At 38.5% G+C, this 22,867-nt stretch overlaps 1 protein-coding gene and 1 pseudogene across 7 annotated transcripts; one reads left to right on the plus strand and one right to left on the minus strand.

Moving 5' to 3' along the window:
- Window positions 1-597: 597 nt before the first annotated feature.
- LOC149831742 (uncharacterized) lies at window positions 598-22,158 on the minus strand. 7 transcript variants are annotated; one of them, XR_016433311.1, is made up of 4 exons: window positions 22,007-22,158; window positions 9,511-11,150; window positions 3,199-3,423; window positions 598-793 (listed from the first exon to the last, which is right to left on the minus strand). XR_016433311.1 is itself a non-coding variant. In XM_090014097.1 (3 exons), the coding sequence occupies exon 2, from the start codon at window positions 11,092-11,094 to the stop codon at window positions 9,547-9,549; it is 1,548 nt and encodes a 515-aa protein (XP_089870223.1). In that variant the 5' UTR covers window positions 11,095-11,150; window positions 22,007-22,158; the 3' UTR covers window positions 598-823; window positions 9,511-9,546. The 7 variants fall into 7 exon arrangements, 5 of the variants coding, with proteins under 5 accessions (XP_089870223.1, XP_089870224.1, XP_089870226.1 ...); XR_016433310.1 differs by having other exon boundaries at window positions 598-823; XM_090014097.1 differs by lacking the exon at window positions 3,199-3,423 and having other exon boundaries at window positions 598-823.
- Window positions 4,202-6,988, plus strand: LOC149831743 (uncharacterized; annotated as a pseudogene).
- Window positions 22,159-22,867: the final 709 nt, after the last annotated feature.

Here is a 22,867-nt window from a genome sequence, read left to right on the forward strand (position 1 = left end):
CCCCGCCGGGGATGGAGGCGGGGGTGGAGACCTTGTCCCCCGCCCCGTCCTGCCCCACTGCCATCCCTATGGGTGACTCGTGAATGATTCCAAGTTGACAAGACGACACAAGTTTGAAAACCATAGGAAGTGTCTCTTACCTAAGGTCGAAGTTGGACGTACTTCCAAGTTGAAAGAAAAGACTTCAAAGGTTTTACCAACTAGAGACCGGTGAGTGATTGAGGGCTTCAAAGGTTCAACCTTTTTAAAACTTTCCAAAACCCAAAATTTTGAAAAAAATTGAAACTTTTTATTTAATATAAAATTTTGCATGATCCTCGAAAGTAATAGGCCAACAAGTTCATCTATGACCACATTTCAATCGTTCTAAATACTAGACGGCCCACCTGAGCGGAAGCACGAGTGTATATTAGCCTCCCAGTATCAGATCTAGTACAGAATCATCCATAAATAAAACTTGATTGGGGTCATTACTTTAAGGATTCCCACATGTAGAAAAATCTGAAAGACAAAATTTATTTAAGGTTTAAGACAATTAAGGAGTTACATAAAGATTTAAAGTTTTCAACCATAAGCATAACCAATGCAGAAATAAAAGGACAAAATTCAGAATTCTTCTCATTCTAAAATATTACAATTATTAAAACTTAAAGATCTAGACATAAAAGGTTAAATTGTTATAAGTTTATAAACATCAAAAATTGTCTGAGTCCTTCAAGAATCGTAATAGGTAAGAGTGGAGCCTTCAGCCATGCAAAAACCTGCACTTCGCTTCAGTCCTCAACAAGATTATCTGTAATGTTGTAGGACATCAACCACTTGCCTGTAGGAAACCCAAAACTAAACTTGGAGAATACAAATCAAGTTGTAAAGGTACAATCAAAATGTAATTCTCATCATTTAAAAAATGAGAGTCAAAGGAATCCATATTAAAACATACGCGTGATATTTAATCACATTTATCATCATTCATTCCATAACATTCAGAATTGCATAATTTATATGCATGAGACTCAAACTCATATTCATTTTCATTCATGGAATTCAACATTACAATTATTCATATCCATGATAAGTGTTCGCATAAATAAATGAGAATTCACAACACATATCATGCTTTGAAATGTAGTACAATGCAAAAGTTCATGAAAACATAAACATTCACTTTCTTTATCCTCAAAAGAAGCATGTTCATGTCCAACTCATGACTAAGACATGCATTATCTAAATTATAAATTCACATGGCATTTCTCAGAATATTTAAGCACTTTGCATTCACATATATAAATAAAACATACCTTATTCGACCTTTCCCGTGTGTCTCACACACACAAGCACCTCACGTGTAATAACCAAGCTTGTGGCTTGTATCAACAGGTCATATCATATGACCAATATAAACATATCTTTTTCATTCATATGTAACAAATCATATGCAATAATTATGCAAACTCTAGTAGTCTCTATATGTTCATGCATATGATAGCAGTGATTCTAAAAAATCTAATTCATTATTTCTCTTGTTTATTCATACTCATCTAGTATAAAAGAGGGTATTGACAGTATTTATTATTCTATATATTTTATTTGCCCTCTTGTGGCTTAACTGATTCTTTCCTGAGTGATTAAACCTTGTAATACATCGGTTGAGATAACGGACCTATGTTCTCAGGTTTTGGCCTACGCCAAACCAAAATCGCAGGCAAAAAATTGGGCATGCATCCTTAACTCTGCATAGTTGTGATACTACCACCTATGATTCATTGGTAGACTTGTCCCCTAACCTCTATGGGATGGGGACAAGAGGTACCTCCAGCCCTGAAAAACTCAATATGTCCTACGACGTTTGTACTAACCTTCCATCTCTAAGGAGGACAAGAGATAGGGACGAACTCAGCCATCTTAGAGAGCCCGACTTCACTGGCGCCTCAAATGGACCCATAGTCGAGGGTTATCTTTATTATTAAGTCATAAGTCAAAGTCAAATATTATCTCACAAGATAACCTTCTCATGCTCTTATGCATGATGTCAATAGTTTATGCCCTCTCACATGACTAAAATAGTTTATGCTATATGTATGACTGAATCTTACATGCTCTCATGCATGTACATGACATAATCATTTTCACTTTCATGCATGATCCTATTATGTCATGATTTATTCTACATATGTTCTCATGCATAATTCATTTCTAATATGCTTTCATGTATGATTCTTCTACATGTGTTACTATGCATGAACATGTCATAGATGATTCAAATTTTTTCATGTATAATACATGTTACATCATAAATTAGCACACAAACATGATATGCACTAACACATATATGTATTCACATGCATGATACATTTAATTAAAACATACACTCATGATACATGCTTTACGTATATGACATGTTTCACTCAGTTATTAATTTACACAAGTATTTAATACAATCATGTTAAACATATCAATTTATGCAATCATACATTTCACACAATGCACGTTCAAACATGTACCTGCAATAAACACACTTCATATCTCGCTATCTAAAATCATGATGAGTATGATCTCTGAACTACAAAAATAAGATCAATTTTATTCTCATATATTCAAATTATGCTCAGCATGATCTTTGAACTACAAACACAACAGTCCTAGACATCCACAACTAAGTGAGTATGTGAGCATATAACAGTGTGACATACAAGCACTTATATCTCCATACATTCAAATCATGCTCAGCGTGATCTCAGAACTACAAAAATAAGATCACTTTTATTTTCATATATTCAAATCATGCTCAGCATGATCTCCGAACTACAATCATAACAGTCCTAGATATCAATAACTAAGTGAGTGTGTGAGTAGGTGAGTGTTGTATATAATAAAATAAATATAGTGTGTGATGCATTTACACCACCTACTTACCACGTGTATTTATCTGATTTTCATTCATATGTATTGCATTTATTGTGCACAACATTTTTTTTGCCATAAGCGATACTTAGCAATAAGTATCATATATCCCTTTTTTTGTACCTGCAAATCAATTAATACAATGTAATATATTTACCTCTAAGCATTATCTACTATTAAAACTAAACTACTAATTTAACTATGCAATAATTCATACTTGACATAATACTGGAATATATTAGATTGATATCAAACAACAAGAATTTTCATTCTACAAATTTAGTTTAGGAATCCTACCTTTGCAACACGATAAAAAGTAGCAAAACTCGAAAACCAAGAAGTTCCATAAAAAACCGCAATCGATTTTCTACGCAGGCAAAATACAACACTTGGTGCGCGACACACAACACCCAGCGAAAACTCCAAAATGGATCAGCTAGTAGTCCTCACAATAAGAGAGTGCTATAGTGTTCAGCCCACCATTAAGTGTGAAAACAATCCAGATCTGTTGGGCATGAATCCCTATGCAAAAGAACACGCAAACATTCATGAAAAAACCTAGTTAGGGTCATACGGTTGAGGCAAAAACACTCGATTTATAGAGAACAAATATGCCTTCAACAAAAGAAAGAAAATAGAGAAAGAAAACTCAGTAATACTTTAAAAAAAATGGCAAATGAACAATGACAAACACATTTGGGCCAACCACATATTGTTCCATATATTCCATCACGTTTATCATTGAAGGGGACTCCAAACATGTTTTATTGAATAATTGTAAAGACATGCATTCATATGTTTGCAAATGTTCCTTTCATGTCCTTGCAACTTGCCAATGAGTCCATATTGTTTCTCGCCCACGAATAGATCTTAAATTTCCGTAGGACCAACGGCAGATCAGCAAAAGATAGCACTCAATTACCAAACCCCATGAATTGTAACACCGAACCCCAAACGAATAATACAACAAATCCCAGAGACAATCAGAGATCAAGCCAAATCCACACACCGAACACAAATCAAGATGTTGAAATTAAGCAAAAACGGGAGTTCAATTTCAAATTAGGGTAGTTCCCCCAACCAACAATGCTAATTGAAACCCGTCATCAAATTAGAAGAGACACCAAAAGATCTCTGATCAAAAATAATGAAACATGCTAAAGTAAAGCAAACCCATTGAGTTCAAGGAGACAACCCAGAGTTACTATGTACTCGGATAAATGAAGAGGGATGTAAGTAGTTTAGGGGTGAAGGGAACCCCTAGTAGGGGTAGAAGAAAGGAGGAAGGAGGAATTTGATGATGGACTTACCAACAAACCCTCACGGCCGGAGAAAACTCCAGCAGTGGCTGGCTCGTGACTCTCGACGGTTGGCTCTCGAACAGGAAGAAGAAGGGGTGAATCTCGGCGGCGGCGATGACACGATAGTGGCACAAGGTTGGCCTCTGGTCTCCATCCAAATGGGGAAGAAAAGCAGGAGAAAGGAAGGGGAAGAAGGAGAAGAGAGGGGAGTCTGTAGAGGGAGAGAAAGAACGGGGTGTCGGCTGGGATAGGGAACGGAAAGAAAAGAGAGGGGCTCAGGGTTACGGGTTCTTTTGTTGCGTGAATGGTGTTGGGTCTGGATCAGGCCCGGTTTGGGTTCGGTTCCCACACTACCATACTACAACAAATTGCCCTAATAAGATTTAACTAATCATGATTTAATTTATTTTTCTTTTTAAAAATTACAAAGTTCGAATATATATTCCAATGAATATTTAAATTTAAGGAAAGTAGTCCTTATTATGAAACTGGGTCAACCCATTGGGTCCGAACCCACTTGAACACCAGATCCATTCAAAATTTCCTAATTTTTCTAAAATTTATTTTATTTTATTATTTATTTATCCTATTAGCACCAAAATGGTTATACTAATTCTAAATAGTTCATAGTTTTGATATTTTTCTAAAATTGTGATTTGTTAATTAAAATTTTTCTCATAAATTATTTTATGACAAAAATACCTTTCATTAGAATTTCTTTTGAAATCCACCAAAATGCATCTAGTTGCATTCAAAAGACATTGAAAACACCTAGATTAGTTTGTGACCTTTTAAAATAATTAATTTTCAGGATATATTAAATATTTTTATAATATTTTATCTAAAGATATTCTTGAAACAACCATTTTACCCTTACTGGTCGGAAAGATATAATTAAGTATAAACTACCCAAAATTGACATAAAAAAATAGAAGTACATTTTTAACTCAACATTAAAGCTAATTCTTTATTTATTTAAAATCTCAAAATTTTACAGGTTTTACAAGAATTGACTAGGATCTTGCAAGTCAGGTTCATCATGGGCCTGTTTGAAAACCCCTATGCTGATTACAGTTTGGTCAATGAACTTGGTAGACAAGTCTGTTTCCTTCATATAACCATTGCATTTGCCATCCCTGCTAGTTATGAATTATCCAGGATCTTAACACTTGGCCAGAAATTAAGAGAAAAGTTTCTGATGACAGGCTCATAAAGAATTGGCTAGGGAAGGAGTTAGGAAATCCCTTGTCTTGCTTAAGAATGGAAAACCCGGTGACAAGCCTTTATTGCCACTTGACTAGAAGGCTCCTAAGATCCTTGTTGCTGGTACTCATGCTGACAACTTGGGCTACCAATGTGGTGGATGGGCAATTCAATGGCAAGGTGTATGTGTAAACAATGTCACCAAAGGTACGTACTCCTTTGCTATTATATATATATATATATATATATATATATATATATATAGAGAGAGAGAGAGAGAGAGAGAGAGAGAGACCTACCAGATAGAAAATGTACCAACTAGGAATTTTTTTTGTGTTTTTTTGAAATTCTGACCTTACAGATGTGTTCAGCATGATTGATTTACTAGAAATTGGCACTTGGATCATGCATTTTGGATGAAGAAAATGGGATTTGAAGCCTCAAACATTTATGAAAATTGTAGACCGCTGATTTTTGAACCTTATAAAAACCTTATATATATATATGTATATATATATATATATATGTATATATATATATATATATGTATATATATATATGGCAACTAGAATAAGTTAACTGAAAATTATTTGAACCAGAGTATGAACCGAGATTTTCATGGGGTTTTTAATTTTTTTCTTAAATTTCACTGTCCAGATAGGCTCTAGATGCTTCTTTTTTATAGAAACAGTCGTTTTATAGAAACAGACTCTTGGATCTAGATGCTTTGTTTTTTCTTAATTTTTTAAGGCTTGAAAATCAACAGCTCAAAATTTCCATAAATATTCAAGCATCTAAAAATAGCATTGTTTCATCGAAAATACATAATCCAACAGTTGATTCCTAGCAAATTGACCAGGCCGATTGCTCTGCAAAGTTGGATTTGCAAAACCTGTTGGAAATGCCTAGTTCACACTCCAGTTAACATATTATAGTGATCCTATATATTTTCGTGTGTAACATTTTAACCAAAAAAATTTGTTTCTTGTAGGAACAACTGTCCTTAGTGCAGTGAAATCGATAGTGAGCCCTTAGACCACGGTTGTGTATGAAACGAACCCTGATGCTGACTTTGTCCAGAAGGGAGGATTCTCTTATGCTGTTGTGGTTGGTGGTGAGATTCCTTACGCAGAAACAGCCGGTGACAGCAAGAACCTGACCATTCCTGAGCCTGATCCTTCAGTTATCCGGAATGTCTGCGGGTCTGTGAAGTGTGTGGTGGTCATCATTTCAGGCAGGCCAGTAGTCATTGAGCCGTATGTATCACATATTGATGCATTGGTCGCCGCGTGGTTGCCGGGGACGGAAGGCCAATGCATTGCAGATGTGCTCTTTGGTGACTATAGTTTCTCAGGCAAGCTGCCCCGGACATGGTTCAAAAGTCATGATTAACTCCCAATGAATGTTGGTGACAAGCACTATGATCCACTGTTCCCGTTCGGCTTCGGCCTGACCACATCCCCAGCAAAGTAGAGGAGACTTTAGTTGGTTTCAAGCATTTGTCTATAAGGTTTGGTCTTGTAGTTTAATTATCTTTACAGTACATTGTCTGTAGAAATAACACATCCAATTATATATTAGTTTTTTCGACAACACATCCAATTATATATTAGGAGAAACGGTACAAGTTTTTTTTTCTTTTTCTTTTTTTGGTGTGTGTGTGTGTGTGGGTGTGGGTGTGTGGGTGTGTGTGTGTGGGGGGGGGGGGGGGGGGGGGGGGGGGGTTACTCTTTGCTTAAATTTCAATTTAATCAATAAGAAGTCATTTTCTTATTAAATGTCAATTTTTACTCTTTACCATCTCACTTTGTTTGCTCAAAGTATACTCTTGTTGCCCTGCCTAGAAATATTTAGTTTTAGAACCCAAGATAGGGAACCAAGTTCTACACAGTTTTCAAACTTTTGTTGGTCTGTTACATGCCACCTAACCAGTTCTGGTTAAACAAGTCTTGTACAAGACTAACTGACCGTATGCAACTAGGTTTTGCTTTTTCTTGGTTGTCATCACCATTTTCTTTTTTTAATAATCCGAGGGAACCTATGTCACCTGGGTACGGGTGTGGGTACGGAGGGTACGACGCAACAATTCTAAAAATGTAGGTATGGGCCGGGGTGGCAATCGGATCGGGTTGGCTGGTTGGTATGTGGCAAACACGAACCCAACCCATTTATTAAACGGGTAACCCAACACGACATGGTTAACCCGTTTAATAAACGGGTTGGTGGGCGGGTCAGAGTCGGGTAAACAGGTTGGCGGGTCGGGTTCGAGTAAACGGGTTGACCCATCTGCCTAACTTGTTTATTAAACGGGTCAAACGGGTTGGCGGGTTGGTGTACCCCTAACACAAACCCGACCCGTTTAATAAACGGGTTAGGCGGGTCAACCCGTTTACGACACAAACCCGTTTAAGCCAAACCCGAACCCGGCTAAGAAGCAGGTTGGCGGGTCGGGTTGGTGGGTCGTGTCAGATATAAACTAAATACAAACTGGAGGGTAAGTGTGTAGGGAAAAATGGAGTTTCCATGTGATATAGGAGGGAACCCTGTCCCCTCCCCCCACCCCCAAATCACGCACTGCACATTGGCTGGACTTTGGATGGTAAAATCATTAAGATCCCCCCCTGCCAACCGGAAAGTACACCCCAGCTTCGACCTTGTGGCAAAGGACGTAGCCTGTGGGTTTCAAACTTGTGACATCTTGTCAACAATCCCTACTAGATAGTGGAGCCCTTGTGGGCTTGCTGTCATCACCATTAACTAATGGTCAAGTCTTATTTTCAAATGTCTCGTTATTTTTCCCTTGTTGCTCTTTCAAAAGAAATTTGTTCAGAGCCAAAGCTTTGAAAATGTACTTCCATGTTGGTAGTAGCTTTGAGATTTGTGGAGGACGATTATCGAATTTTTAAGAGAGGATACTTTTGTCATGTAGAAATGAGATTGGTGAACCTGAACTCCCAACTGGTTCATCCATCCTCATTCTTGGATTGAACTTTCCATCTCCAATCAAGACAATGAAGGAAAAAATATTTATGGATGTCAACAGCTGGAATGTATGTTGGCTATCTAATCGAATCTGTATCCATTTAGTCTGATCAGTAAGGGCATAACATTCACAAATACTAATCGATGCAATCTAGAATTTTACATCCAAATCCAATTACATGTAATATGCATATCAAACTAGCAAGCTAAGATTTAGTAATAACTTTTGTCATTCGAATGTGATTAGGGTTCCAATTATCTAAACTGAATCCAACCCGTTTACATCCATAACACTTTTTGAGAGTTTACATCCTTATGATATTTTCTTTAACATAGGGAGAGAAATTTCTCAGTACTATGAAGAAAACCTTACTGTTGTTTGAGCTACTCTGGAATTTCAATTAATTTGGCTAGCTCAGAGAGAGAGAGAGAGAGGGGGGGAGGGGTGGGTTTGCTTAGGCTTTAGCTGAATTAACTAGATTCATAACCATGTTGCACTCTCTTTTTTTCAGAAAATTATACCACATACTTGAGCTCCCTGGAAACTTCATATGAATTAGCAAGCTTATATGGGAATGCAGCGTGAGCCCTTCCCTATAAATATTAGCCAAGATCATTTCAAATCCGACAGTTTTTTTTCTTTTTCTTTTTCTTGTAGGTTATGACATGGAAAAACCACACCCAGGATTGGAGACCTGACCACACTGATCTTAGCCTGCGATACGGTGGTCATTCCCGCAGCATAAAACTCCGCCAGCACCCCCTCGACCCCCAAGGAACCTCTGTGCTTAGTCTTGCCAAAGGAAGCACCCACATGTCATTCAAACTCAGGGTAGAGGGAGACCTTTTCCACGGGCCTGAGACCATGTGGGCGACCCCTTGGGGTCTAAATCCAACAGGTGTTATCCAACTAAAAGAAGAAAGAACAAAGTACTAAATGACTACCAGAAAGATAAACATAGAGCAAGAAATAATATAGATCATACCCAGTCATGAAGCAGAGTAAGTCAACACATTTATTAAGATAGATCTACAACACTATCAAGCATGTCCAAAATGGTGCACTTAACAAAAATGCAACCTTTATATTAGTACAAGTACATAAAGCCAGCAAAAAAGGTACCTCTTCAACTGAAGAGCTGCATTTCCATTGCCACTGTTATGCAGTCGACGTTTTCTCAGCCTCCTCCCCGGTAGGCCCAACTGTTGCTTCTGATTCAGTCATACTCTTATCCTTGGTCTCCATCATGTTGGTCTTGCCTTCATCTTTGGAATTTTTAGTCACATTCTTATCCTCAAGCTCCTTGATCATCTTCAAGATCTCTGTTTTCTCTAACAGCAAAGCTCCCATCTTGGTGTCAATCTTTTCTAGTTTCTTTCTCATTTTATCAACATCATTCAACTTCACTTTCTTTTCACACCTTCTCTTCTTATCCACTTTCTTGACCTTCTTCTCTTCTTGTTTCTCACCCTCACTCACGGGTTCCCCTCTGTCTGGAGCCTCACCACTTTCAAATGTCTTCTCTTCTGCCTTCTTCCCCCCATCATCAGAAGCATCACCGGCCATCTTCTTCTTATCTTTCTCCTTTAATCCTTTGTCATTCACTTTCTTCTCTTTCTCCTTTAATCCTTTGTCTTTCACTTTCTTCTCTTTTTTCTTTTGTTTGTCTTCCTTTAGTTCCTTCTCAACATCCTTGTCACTTTCCTTCTTCTCCTCACCCTCCCTGGCAGCTTCATCTTTGTGATCCTTGTTCTTATCATCTTTAGTTTTCTTCTCCTTTTTTCCCTCCCCCTCAGAAACATCACTGCCCTTATGTTTCTTTTGTTTCTCCTTTCTCACTCCATTGTCCTGTAGGTTATCATCAGTCTCTTTTTGTTCTCCACCTTCTATCTTTCTTTCCTTCTCCACATCTTCACTTTCCTTCCGTTCCTTCTCTTTCTTCACATGCTCCTTTCCTTCATGTTCACCTTCCTTTGGACTTCCATGCTTTTCCTTCTTGGATTTTTCTTTTTTCTTTCCCTCTTTTTCATCCTTGTCTTCCTTCAGTTCAATATCTTTATCCATTGTTTTCTCATTTCCATGTTCCACCTTTGCTTCTTTTTCTCCATTTGCATCATTCTTCTGCACCACCCCCTTGGCCTTTGCTTGCATGACTTCCCTTTTCTTCTTCTTTTTTTCTTCCCCTTCAAACTCCCCATCCTTATCTTTTTTCTTCTCTTTTTTTTTCTCCTTCTTCTCCTTCCCCTCATCTTGGGTGTCATTCTCTTCAGTTCCATCATCTTCATCTGTTCTTTTGTTCTTTTTCTTTTTCTCCTCATCTCTTCCAGTCTCTCCGTCCTTTTCCTTATCTTTGTGTTTTTTTGTCTTTTTGTCTTTCACTTCACCTTTCTCATCCTTCGCCTTACCTTCCATGTTGGGCTCCCCATCCTTATTTTTGCCTCTTTTTTTCACCTCTTTTTTCTTCTCTTTTTCTTCCACCTCCCCTGCTTCCTTGTCTTTGAAGTCGAGCCCTTTGTCCTTGTTCTTATCCTTGTGTTTTTTCTCTTTTTTCTCTACCTTTTCTTTGCACTCCCCATCCTTCAGCACAGCCTTATTCTTCACTTCCAGCTCCATCTCTTGCTTCTCTTCCTTATCCATATTTGATTCTTTTGTGTGAGTCTTAATTTTGATATGCAGCTCTTGTTTATCTTCAGTTTTTTCTGACATTCATGAAACACATGACAGGAATCAAAAAACTGAATTTTTTTGTCCCAGATAGCCTCCTGAAAGTGGAAACACTAAAAATGTTCTTAGTGCTTACAATCTTAATTAATGACAAACTTAAAAAAAGAGATGTAAAGTACAGACAGTTATGATCAAACACAGGTACACTAAGAAGAATTATGAATCAGCAAGAGGAAGTACATGATTATATTATCAACCAGGTGAGGTTTGCGGATGAGTTTGCAGTTCCAAAAGCCCAATTAGACACTAATAAAGCTTTTTTTTTATATTCCTTTAATAAAGCTTTTGAAGATAAGTTTTCTTCCCCCTCCCCCAAACTAGATGCAGAGAGATTTATTATGACAACCATCATAGCATCTCTTTTCCAACTAGACACGGAGATTTGTATTAACAACCATCATTTTGTGTCTCACCATTTCTGTAAATGCAAAGTTGTAGTACAACCTATGTCACATGGGTGCAGGTGCGGGTGCGACACGGGTGCAGCACAATTTTAAAAATTTTGGACACGGGGACTCGGCTATATATATATATATATATATATATATATATATATATCCTGTGTGCATATATGTGGATATTGTCCTCTAAAGTTTGGCACCAACATGAGTGTTTTTATAAACTTTGCAAATTGTACTTTTGCCCTTGCAGAAAGGGGGGTCCAGGGGGAAGCGCCCCTGGCGGGAGGGCGTAGGGGGGCAGCGCCCCCCGGAATTTTTTTTTTCCAGGGGCTTATGTTTGAGGCTTCGTTGCAAAAAATGTACATACTGCCAAGAAAAGGAAAAGATAGAAATGTCAAAATTTCTCAAAAAAATTGTCTGCACATAATTATGATGGTTATTTGTAGTGAACCATCCTTGACATGCATGGGCAGGGATCTCGCACCCAATTTGACAGGACAAGAAATCACATAATGAAGACTTTCAATTCCAGAAATCCCACCATAACAAAATCTTAACACAAAGTCCTTAATTTAACAGAACTACTAAAAGGACCAACAGAGACTCCAATTATTCTAGCAACATTTAACACAAAATGAGAGTAGCTTAAGAAAACCCAGTTCAACCAGAATAAGCGGTGACTCAGAAGCCCCAGAAATGTTTTTTTTTGTTTTTTACCTTAAAATGGACAATTTTTGGACTCGGTCAATGTTGACTGAGTCCAAAAAAGGACGGACTCGGCCTCGACTCGTTGACCGAGTTCGGGCCGAGTCCGAAGCCACACCCGTGTCGGGGCGTGTCGACTCGGGTGCGGCGCCTCCCTAGCCGAGTCCGTGTGACATAGAGTACAACTTTTTTGCCACTCAAAAAAATATATATTACATGAATCAATCAGCCTGTTTCCATTACGTAGACACCCAATTTTTTATAATCCTTTGGGAAATATATTTCCTCAGGTTCCAAGGTGAAAATACTGAAAGTCCTAGGATATTTCACGCATCCAAGCTTAGGAAAACTGTAGAATTTCAGAAAAAAAAACAAAAATTCCTCTTTTCTCTTTGGACGGCAAATACTTCCGTTGTCCAGTGACGAGACGGCAAAGTATCCTTGTCGTCCAGCTCCAAGATGAGAACAGCAAAGACCTTTTGTCGTTAAGCAATGTGACAGCAAAGATTGTTTGCCATCCATGAGTGGGACGGCAAGCGTTGGGATGACACAGTCTCTTTGTCGTCTGTTATCATGACGGCAAATCACTTTGTCGTCCAATACGCCGAATGTGGGGATAAGCCATGAGGCTTATCCTTATCCTATCCTAACCATCCTAGACGTATTTTCTGAGCAAAACTCTACATGGGATGAACTTTATCCCAAGGTTGCCAAACTAGGAAGCGGGAAACGATACGGGAAGCGAAAGCGAGAAGCGAGGCATTTTAAAATTTAAAGGAAGTGGGGAGCGAAGTATCAATTTGAAAGAGAAATATGAATAAAAAATGAAGCAATATGGTAACTGAATAGGAATCAAACAAGAAACAACTAAAAACTAGAATAAAATTGATCATTCTTATATTTCATGATTTTTCAATAAAGAGTTAATTTTTTGTTAAAATCTAACAATGAAGGTTACCAATTTAGAGAAAGCAGATGGAAAGTGAGAGAAAATATATGAAAAACATGAAAAAAAAATATGAAAAAAGCATATAGAAAGCATAGACCAGAGTTACCAGAAGCGCATGTACAGTAGGGGAAGCACGCTTCCCCAATACGTGCTTCGGAAGCGCGAAACGCGGCGCTTCTGAAATGCACAGGGAAGCGCACATTTATTTTGGGAAGCACTTACCCCATCAAAGGGGTATGTGCACCCCATTAATGGGGTACGTGCACCCCTTTAATGTGGTGCGTGCACCCCTTTCTCGGGGTACGCGTACCCCTTTAATGTGGAACGTGCACCCCATTAAAGGGGTACATACACCCCATTAAAGGGGTACGCAGGGTGCGATTTGCTGTTTTATCCTTTTTGTTGAAGTTTTTTTTCAAAAAAATTAAAAGAACGAGTTTTTTTAGTAAGGACAAAAAAGAGATTTTGAAAAACCCGTGAAAACAAAACTCGAAAGGGTTTAGGGTTTTTTTTTCATGCCTCTGCTGAATCCGAGTCTCCTTCTCCCTTCTCTCCTCTCTTTGGCAACCGATCGACGGAATCCAAAATTCGGCGACCTGCACCGACGTCCGGCGACCTCCATCGTCCGACAATGAATCCATTCAGGTACGTACCCGTTTCTCCATCTCCTCTCTCCATCACGTATCTCCCATGACTCTCCATCTCTTCCTGGAACTTCCAGTTCCAATCGAAGCATATGGATCCGTAAATCTTTCTGGGAACATGGTCAACCATAAATTCTCGAAAAAAGGGGGGGCCCGCCCCTTCTTCCGTAAAGTCGACCTCTTTGTTTTCGCCAGTGCTGACGCAGTGCGCGTGTAGATAAGGAAAGCAAAATCCCAGTGGGGGAAGGGGGGGGGCGGTGCCTTTCTTTGACTGTCGTCACTCCTAGTTGTTTGTCAGTCACACCTTGATTCTACAGGCTGGTGCAGTTTAGCAGTGTCAGTGGCGATTTTATCGGATGTGCTTGTCGAAGACACAGAATGCTCGTATCGACTGGTTCAATGGAGAGGAGAGGTGGAAGAGTGACGTTTTTTTCTTATGTTCGTGATTCTTCATCTACCGATGCAGAAAATGATCCAGTTTTCCATTTCCATTCCCATATAGAGTACGAGAGCAAAATGTGTGTTGTTGGTTGTTTGCAGAAACACTCACTGTTTTTAAGGGTTTCATTCTTCATGGAATACCACCCGGTTGTTGTTCGATGTTGGAAAGAGCTGATACATTTTTTTCTTCTTCATATTTGTTTAAGTTACTAATCCCTATGGGATTCGAGCTCAGGAACTCTTAGTATGATAGAGCAAATAAGTTGCAGAATCTGCAAAATAAGCTACAGAATCTGCAGAATGATATTTATGAATGATAGACAGAAATATCTTGAAATTGGATTTACTTTACACTGCAGAATTTGCAAATAAGCTTTACACATCAATAGGATTTTCTTCGTATTTTTGCACAGAGTGGGTTTACTTCTTTAGTCTTTCTATCAACTCGTTGCATCAGAGCCACTGAGTTTATACTGTCAGAATAGTGCTATAATGCAAAACATACTAATGTATGTTATACTTTCATGATCAATGTTGTGTTTATTTTCTTTTATGTCTTTTATCCAGGAATTAACGTGTGATTTTTTGTAATCTATAACATCCTAATGGATTTGTTTCTTGTTTGATAATTTGGCTAAATAGATTTTACCTTTGACTAATAACATAATTTCAACTTTCAACTTTCATTTTTTGCTAGTATATATTAATGTGCATACAGTTTAGAACTTTTAACTTATAATTTACAGTTTAGAACTTTATAGCTTAAAAAATTAACTATATCTCTATGCAATCTTTGAGTTTAATGATTTCTCATTTTCTATGTTACAGAGATCACAAGATTTACAACAATCACAACATCAAATAAGAAGTCATTTGATTATTTCATTGAAAAAGTACATTTTTTAATCAAATTTATTTGTTTTCTTAATGCATTATTTAGTGCTTTCATGCATTTGTTAAATGGTTGCAACAAGAATGTGAATTATGATCTTCTCTTGATGTATTGTTTTTTAAATGTTTGACAGTTCCAATATGATGCATTTATTAGATAATTGCAACTTATATTATTTATTATCTTAGATACATGTTTTATTTTGTCAATGATGACATAAATCTTGTTTTTTGATAAAATAAAAATATATAATTACATTTTTGCTTTCCTTTCGATTCTTATTCGCTTCTTTTTTGTTTCTCACTCGAATCCTAGGTCGCTTCCTTCTTCGCTTCGGGTTCGCTTCCGAGACGCTTCCTAGGTCGTTTCTGAGTCGTCCCTTGCTTCTCACTTCCTAAAATTTTAGAAGTGCCTCGCTTCCCGCTTCTGCTTCCCGTATCGCTTCCCGCTCCCGCTTCCTAGTCTGGCAACTCTGGCATAGACTATGTGTGTGGGAAGCATAGAAGAAGCATAGGGGAATCGAGATTCCCATGAAGTTTCGGAAGCGAGGAGTATCACGCTTCCGAAGCGAGTTTTCGGGAAGCGAGCTTCCTACCTACCTAAGAAGCTTCTAGTAACTTTGTTTTATCCCCTCTTTGGAATAAATACAAATCCATTTGGGTTGGATTCGAATCCAAAAAAATCTGTGATTCACATCACATCCATGATTCTTATAAAATAGGGGTACACCCCTAAAGCCTGAATCATCTGAAAATCCCATGTCTGAGTACTGGCCCTAGAGAGAACGTCTACCCTAGCCTCGCCCTCACTTTGTCCCATTTTCAATCCCTCAACTACCATACCCTACGTGGAGGTGTTATAGACGGAGAAAAATCAGTCGGAGCATAAAGGACAAACAGGCCCCAAAGTCAAAGAAAGGTGGTTTTCAAATCAATTTGCTTGTTTTTTCATCTATGTTAATTTTTATATTTATTTTGTTTTGTAAGTGCTCATACATGCTTGATCTTGCTTTCATATCTCGTTTCACGAGGGGTTGAAATCTCGAACCTGGGTTTTCTCGATGATGAGCTTCGAGCTTCGGAGGTTTAAACATTCATCTGCTTTACCTTGTGGAGGACAGTCGAGGCTTGAAACGAGCGTCCAACATCTTTTAAACAAATTTGAAAAGGATTTTGTGAAATCAAGGTGAGTGCAAATTCTTTTTACCTGCAAAATTTTTGCTAAAATAATAATTGTGTTTATAACTCCGCCTGTGTATAACTGTTTAGTTATACACTGCCGGTCCCAAGCCCGAACAAAGGAAGAGGGTTGTGGTAGGCCAGTGACAGCCAGCATAAAAACTTAATCATACCCTATGAATATGAACCAATATGAGAATTTCGTTGGGGTGTTCCCTACTGAGCGACGCGTTGTACTCTATAGGCCCGGAGGCAGTGATAAATGGGCAAGGGTTGCTAGGTCGTCGCCCAGAAGCGACGGGTCACACCGGCGCCCGGGTGTGGTGTCAAATAGACAAGGGTTCACTCACTTTGTTGGACGGGTGGGGGTAAAGAAGTTAGTCCAAGACCATAAAATTAGGTTAGTCACTTGGAACATAGGGTCTTTAACTGGTTTGTAGAGTTAGTAGATGTTATGTGTAGGAGAAAGATTGATATTTTATGTCTACAAGAGACCAAATGGGTAGGTGAGAAAGCAAAAGTGATAGAACCTTGGGGGTATAAGATTTGATATACGGGAATAAATAGGAATAAGAATAGAATAGGGATTGTTATGAGTCGTGAGTTTATAGATAACGTAGTTGAAGTCCGTAGGAAGGGTGATAGGATTTTACTTATTAAATTAGTATTAGGTACGGATATTATTAATATTATTAGTGTTTATACACCTCAAGTAGGTTTAGATGATTCCATTAAGTGTCAATTTTGGAAAGATTTAGATGGAGTAGTACAAGGGATATCTTATGGAGAAAAGCTTTTCATCGACGGTGACCTTAATGGACATGTAGGCATTAGTAGGGATGGATTTAAGAGTATCCATGGAGGCTATGGTATAGGAGAAAGAAACGAAAGTGGAGAAAGAATTTTAGATTTTGGTTTGTCCTATGATATGATCATAGCAAACACTTGGCTTAGGAAGAGGGAGTCTCACCTAGTAACATTTAAAAGTGGGGTTAATACGAGTCAGATATATTTTTTCCTACTTAGAAAGAGAGATAGGGGTTGTTGCATCGATTGTAAGGTTATACCGAGAGAAAGTGTAGCTACACAACATAGAGTCTTAATTTTAGATCTTAGAATTAGACAATGCCACAAAAGGGATAGACATAGGATAGATCCTAGAATTAAGTGCCGGGCATTGAAAGGAGCTAAACAAGGAATGTTTGTAGAGCAGGTAGTTAAGAAAGTTGATTGGTGTCTCGAGGATGATCCAGAATCAATGTGGAATAAGATAGCGGGTGGCATGAGAAAGGGGGCTAAGGAGTTATTGGGTGAGTCTAAAGGCGGTGCACCGCTAGGTAAGGATACATCATGGTGGAACGAGGATGTCAAATTAGCTATTAAGGTTAAAAGAGAGTGTTATAGAAATCTAAGAGTCATGATGATGAGAATTTGGAGAAGTATATAATAGCAAAGAAGGAAGCTAAAAAAGTACTTCGAAATGCGAGGGATAAGGTATATAAGAAGGTTTATGACAAGTTGGATACCAAAGAGGGTGAGAAGGATATTTATAGGCTTGCAAAGATGAGAGATAGGAAATCGAGGGATTTGGGTATGGTTAGATGTATCAAAGATGAAACACAAAGGGTTTTAGTCAAAGATGAGAAGATTAAGGAGAGATGGAAAGATTATTTTGATAAGCTATTTAATGGAAGTCATGCTCAGGATCTTGGAGACTTCTTCATTCCTTTTCATGAGATGAATCGTGACTTCATGCGCAAAATTCAAAAGAAAGAAATTGCAGAGGCTTTGAAGAAAATGAAATCAAGAAGGGCAATTGGCCCAGATGGTATACCTATCGAGGCTTGGAAATGCTTGGGAGAGAAAGGTTTAGAATGGTTGACAAATCTTTTTAACAAGATTTGGCGGAAAAATAAGATGCCTAATGAGTGGAGGAAGAGTACTTTGGTGCCTCTATATAAGAATAAGGGTGATATACAAGATTGCACAAACTATGGTACTATAAAACTCATGAGTCATACTATAAAACTTTGGGAGAGGGTGATTGAGTCTAGGTTGTCATGATATCGGAGAATCAATTTGGTTTTATGCCTGGAAGATCAACTATGGAAGCTATACATCTTCTTAGACAATTTATTGAGAGATATAGAGAGAGGAACAAAGATTTGCATATGGTTTTTATTGATCTGGAGAAGGCATGTGATAGAGTACCTAGGGACGTTCTCTGGTGGACAATGATGAAGAAAGGTGTTTCTCTCAAGTACATTAGTATAATTAAAGATATGTATGAAGGAGTAGTAACCAATGTCCGCACTTGTCGAGGGGTGACAACCAATTTTCCTATAACGGTTGGGTTACATCAAGGATCTGCTTTAAGCCCTTTCCTATTTGCTATAGTGATGGATAAGCTTACGAGATCAACTCAAGAAAATGTGTCGTGGTGTATGTTGTTTGCTGATGATATTGTTTTGATTGATGAGTCTAGAGTTGGGGTTAATGCTAAGTTAGAATTATGGAGACAGACATTGGAAGCAAGAGGTTTTAAGTTGAGTAAGAGTAAGACAGAATATATGGAATGTCGGTTTAGTAAGCAACGAAGTAGTGATGGGAGTGTAGTGAAGCTTGGTGAGCAAGAAATACTATTGGATGATTGTTTCAAATATTTGGGATCTATCATTCAAAAGTATGGAGAAATTGATGGAGATGTAAATCATAGGATAAAGGTTGGGTGGATGAAATAGAAAAGTACAACTGGAGTGTTGTGCGATCCTAGAATGCCATTGCGGTTGAAGGAAAAGTTTTATAGGACGACTATTAAGCCCGCTTTACTATATGGTACGGAATGTTGGGCTGCCAAGAGACATCATATTCAAAAAATGAGTGTAGCTGAGATGCGTATGCTTAGATGGATGTGTGGAAATACAATAAAAGATAAGATTTGGAACGAGGAGATATGTAAGAAGGTAGGTGTTGCACCCATTGAAAATAAGATGAGAGAGAATCGTTTACGGTGGTTTGGACATATTCGGCGAAGGCCTAATGATGCTCCAGTTAGAAGGATGGAGAAATGGGAAAATATATTAGTTAAAAGAGGTCGGGGTAGGCCTAGGAAGACTTGGATGGAGATTATAGGAAAGGATATGAATGCTTTGAACCTCACCGAGGACATGGCATTGGATAGAAATGATTGGAGGAGAAGGATTCATGTGGAAGACCCAGAATGATTTTCTTTTTTGGTTCATATCGCCGACCCCAATTGTTTTGGGATGAAGGCGTAGTAGTTGTTGTTTGTTGTATAATAACTAGGGGTGGCAATCGGGTCGGGTTGGCGGGTCGGGTTGGCGGGTTGGCGTGTCAGCATACCTCAACCCTAACCCGACCTGTTTATTAAACGGGTCGGCTGTGGCAAACACGAACCCGACCCGTTTAATAAACGGGTAACCGGACACGACCCGCCAACCCATAAATGGGTTGGGTCGGGTAAACAGGTTTTCAGGTTGGCGGGTCGGGTTGACGGATCGGGTTGGCAGGTTGGCGGGTCGGGTTGACGGGTTGGCGGGTTGACCCACCCGCCTAACCCATTTATTAAACGGGTCAGCCGGGTTGGCGGGTTGACCCACCCGCCTAACCCATTTATTAAACGGGTCAGCCGGGTTGGCAGGTTGGCATACCCCCAACCCGAACCCGACCTGTTTAATAAACGGGTTACGCGGGTCGACCCGTTTATTAAACGGGTTGGCTTAAGCCCAACCCGAACCCGCCTAAGAGGCGGGTTGGCGGGTCGGGTTGGCGGGTCGTGTCAGAAATTGCCACCCCTAATAATAACTGTGTCTATCAAATGCAGAGTCCTTGCAGCAATGATGGTCAAATTTACAACATTGATCATCAATACTAAGTTCTTATCCATTAAAAGTGTTATAAGGCTATAAGTTCTTTTAAGATATTAAATCAGTAAGTACTTTGTGTTCATCCAGACACAATGCTTGTTATTTAATAATACATCAACATTTCAGACTAACATAAATTAAAACATCAAAAAAGTAAAATAAAATGTGCAAAGAAAAATGAATAAAGTGAAACATCAACACAAATGGGAGTTGCACATGTGGGTGTTAGTTCTAGATATTCCTTCAGCATCTCATTTTAAATAACAGGAAAGGAACCAGCCAATTCAAGGCTCAAAGTCACAACACGGCAACCTTGATAAGATATGTGGGGTAAAAATTATGCTATAGGTACAGCCAACCCAATTCCCCAATGTCATGTGGACTCATAATGATTCAAATTTACAGAAGTCGGCAGAAAAGAAATTGATGATGATCCACTTGGTGAAGTGGGTGATTCACAATTCCCCCTAGATACACAAATTTACCCCATTTTCCACACTCCTAGGCAAGCTGGGAGGCAACGCCTGGGGGATAATACCTGGAGATCCCTATGTTAAGGTTTGTACGACTTTACCAAGCAGCTATCCATATTTTTCCAACAATGTTATTTTAAAATTGTCTCCACCCAACAGATACAAATTCAATTTGATTATTTTCATGTAAAATTCTGCTCTTTTGCATCCATTTTTCATCATTCAATAGACTATCATATGAAATCTTTTTAACTCATGCTTATTGGCCTCCCTTCCAAATGCTCCAACATTTTCCACTTGGAAATCAATTCACCACCCATTTGGCGAGTCAGAGGATTCCAATAAGAATGTTTCCATTCAGCCCCTTCAAAGCTTCACCATATTGTTTTCAGATTGAACACACGGTTCACCTCCATTAAGTCTTGGATTGGCTGGTTCGAATTAATTCTTCCTCCTTTTCAACTAGCGCAAAATCCTGAACACACAACCCATTCATTGTCCCATATAGATGCACATGATGGTTCTCTAGAAAATCAACAACAAATAATCCACCTTCTTAATAGGATACCAAGCTGAAATAATCCGCTGGTTGCAAAGAATATTCATTCCAATCCTCCATATCATAATCAGCTTCATAGTTCTAAGCACAGACAAGAACATCATAACCATAAACTAGACAAGATCTCCATATTTGCAGATAAAATATCCAAAAACGAAAATCCTATCATTTTACAATAGCAACAATAAACAAAAGATGCCCCAAAGATATTCAACAACAACCATGACAAGACTAAATTCCATAATAAATTTCAAGCATCAAACAACAAACGACAAACCGATGAAACTCTTAATTCCATTTTTCTAGACAATCCTCCAAACTGGATAACACATTCATTTTCTCCGTTTTTAATCTATAAATCCAAACTACGTTCGCCTCCTTCCTGTCCAAACGCTAAATTCAGACTCTGAATTCACCTCAATGGATCAGAATTCCACCGTAGACCTTCCAAACGCAAAATTCTCGAACACCCAATCGGTCCTGGACAAATCTCCACATGGGTAGGTGATAATTCTCCATCATGTACTTCTTTGAGGTATCCAATTTGAAATTCAAATAAAATATCTTTAAATATAAATCAGAAAATGAAAAATAAACCATATTCACACTCAGAATCTCTCTCTCTCTCTCTCTCTCTCTCTCTCTCGATTTTACCCATTCAGGAAATATTGGACCTTGATCCCACCATTTCACAACCCCAAACCGAACACTGTCTCTCTCTCTCCGATAGATGACAGAGAAACAGCAATAGATAAAAGGCCACACCTTTGTCCGATTTCAGAGTGCTTGAATCTTCAGAAGCCGTTCCTCAGAGTGCTCCCTACCACCCACCGACAAAAGCCCGTTTCTCTTTCCCTCTTCTTGCTTTTCCCATCATCTTAAACAAACGGTCCTTCCCATTCTTCAACATTAAGCAAGAAACGTGGTATGGAAGAGGCAAATCAAATTACAAGAAGCCACCCAAGTGTTTGATCAAATACCACACTGACCATTGAGGTGTTGGTCTTTTTAGATCCCACATGTCATTTTGACTACCACTATGCCTTGTGTTTGGGTCAAGTAGGTCATTGGCACCATCTCCTTTTCCTATGGAAAATCACTGTAAATGGGAATCAAATCTCCTGAGAATTCCTTATCCCAGCTTTAGCTAAACATGCACCTCCAATTTTCTCCAAAAGTGATGACAAGCTAAGAAAATTAGTATTTGCGACACCCGGAACTATCAAGCTTCTGAACAATAGCCCCAATGCTCCACGCGTACCCGGAACACATGAGACACTAGAATATGAGAACTAGAGCGTGGACTAGGCATTTTTTATGCTTTTTTTTTTCAAAATCCGCGCTATAGATATGTCTAGCATGGTTTATTTTGCTAGGAATTGACTTGAATCATGCTTTCTCAATAACAATATATGGTTTTTGGATGCTTGAATATTTAAAAAAATCTAATCTGTCGATTTTTTAGCTTTAAAAAATCATGTTTATGCATTGCAATGGGATGATTAAAAAATCTCTTTAAAACCAAGCATGCAGAGACATCCATATTTTCAGATTTAATAAAAAACCAATAAAAATCTCCATTCACACTCTAGTTCACATATCCTATATAATTCCTGCAATGCTGAT

This window comes from Nuphar pumila, chromosome 7, assembly GCF_984573655.1.
Source record: "Nuphar pumila chromosome 7, dmNupPumi1.hap1.1, whole genome shotgun sequence".
NCBI classification, from domain to species: Eukaryota; Viridiplantae; Streptophyta; class Magnoliopsida; order Nymphaeales; family Nymphaeaceae; genus Nuphar; species Nuphar pumila.

What these genes read in the sequence shown, in the direction of transcription:
- LOC149831742 (XM_090014097.1), bottom strand. Translation starts at nt 11,094, where the DNA reads ATGTCAGAAAAAACTGAAGATAAACAAGAGCTGCATATCAAAATTAAG.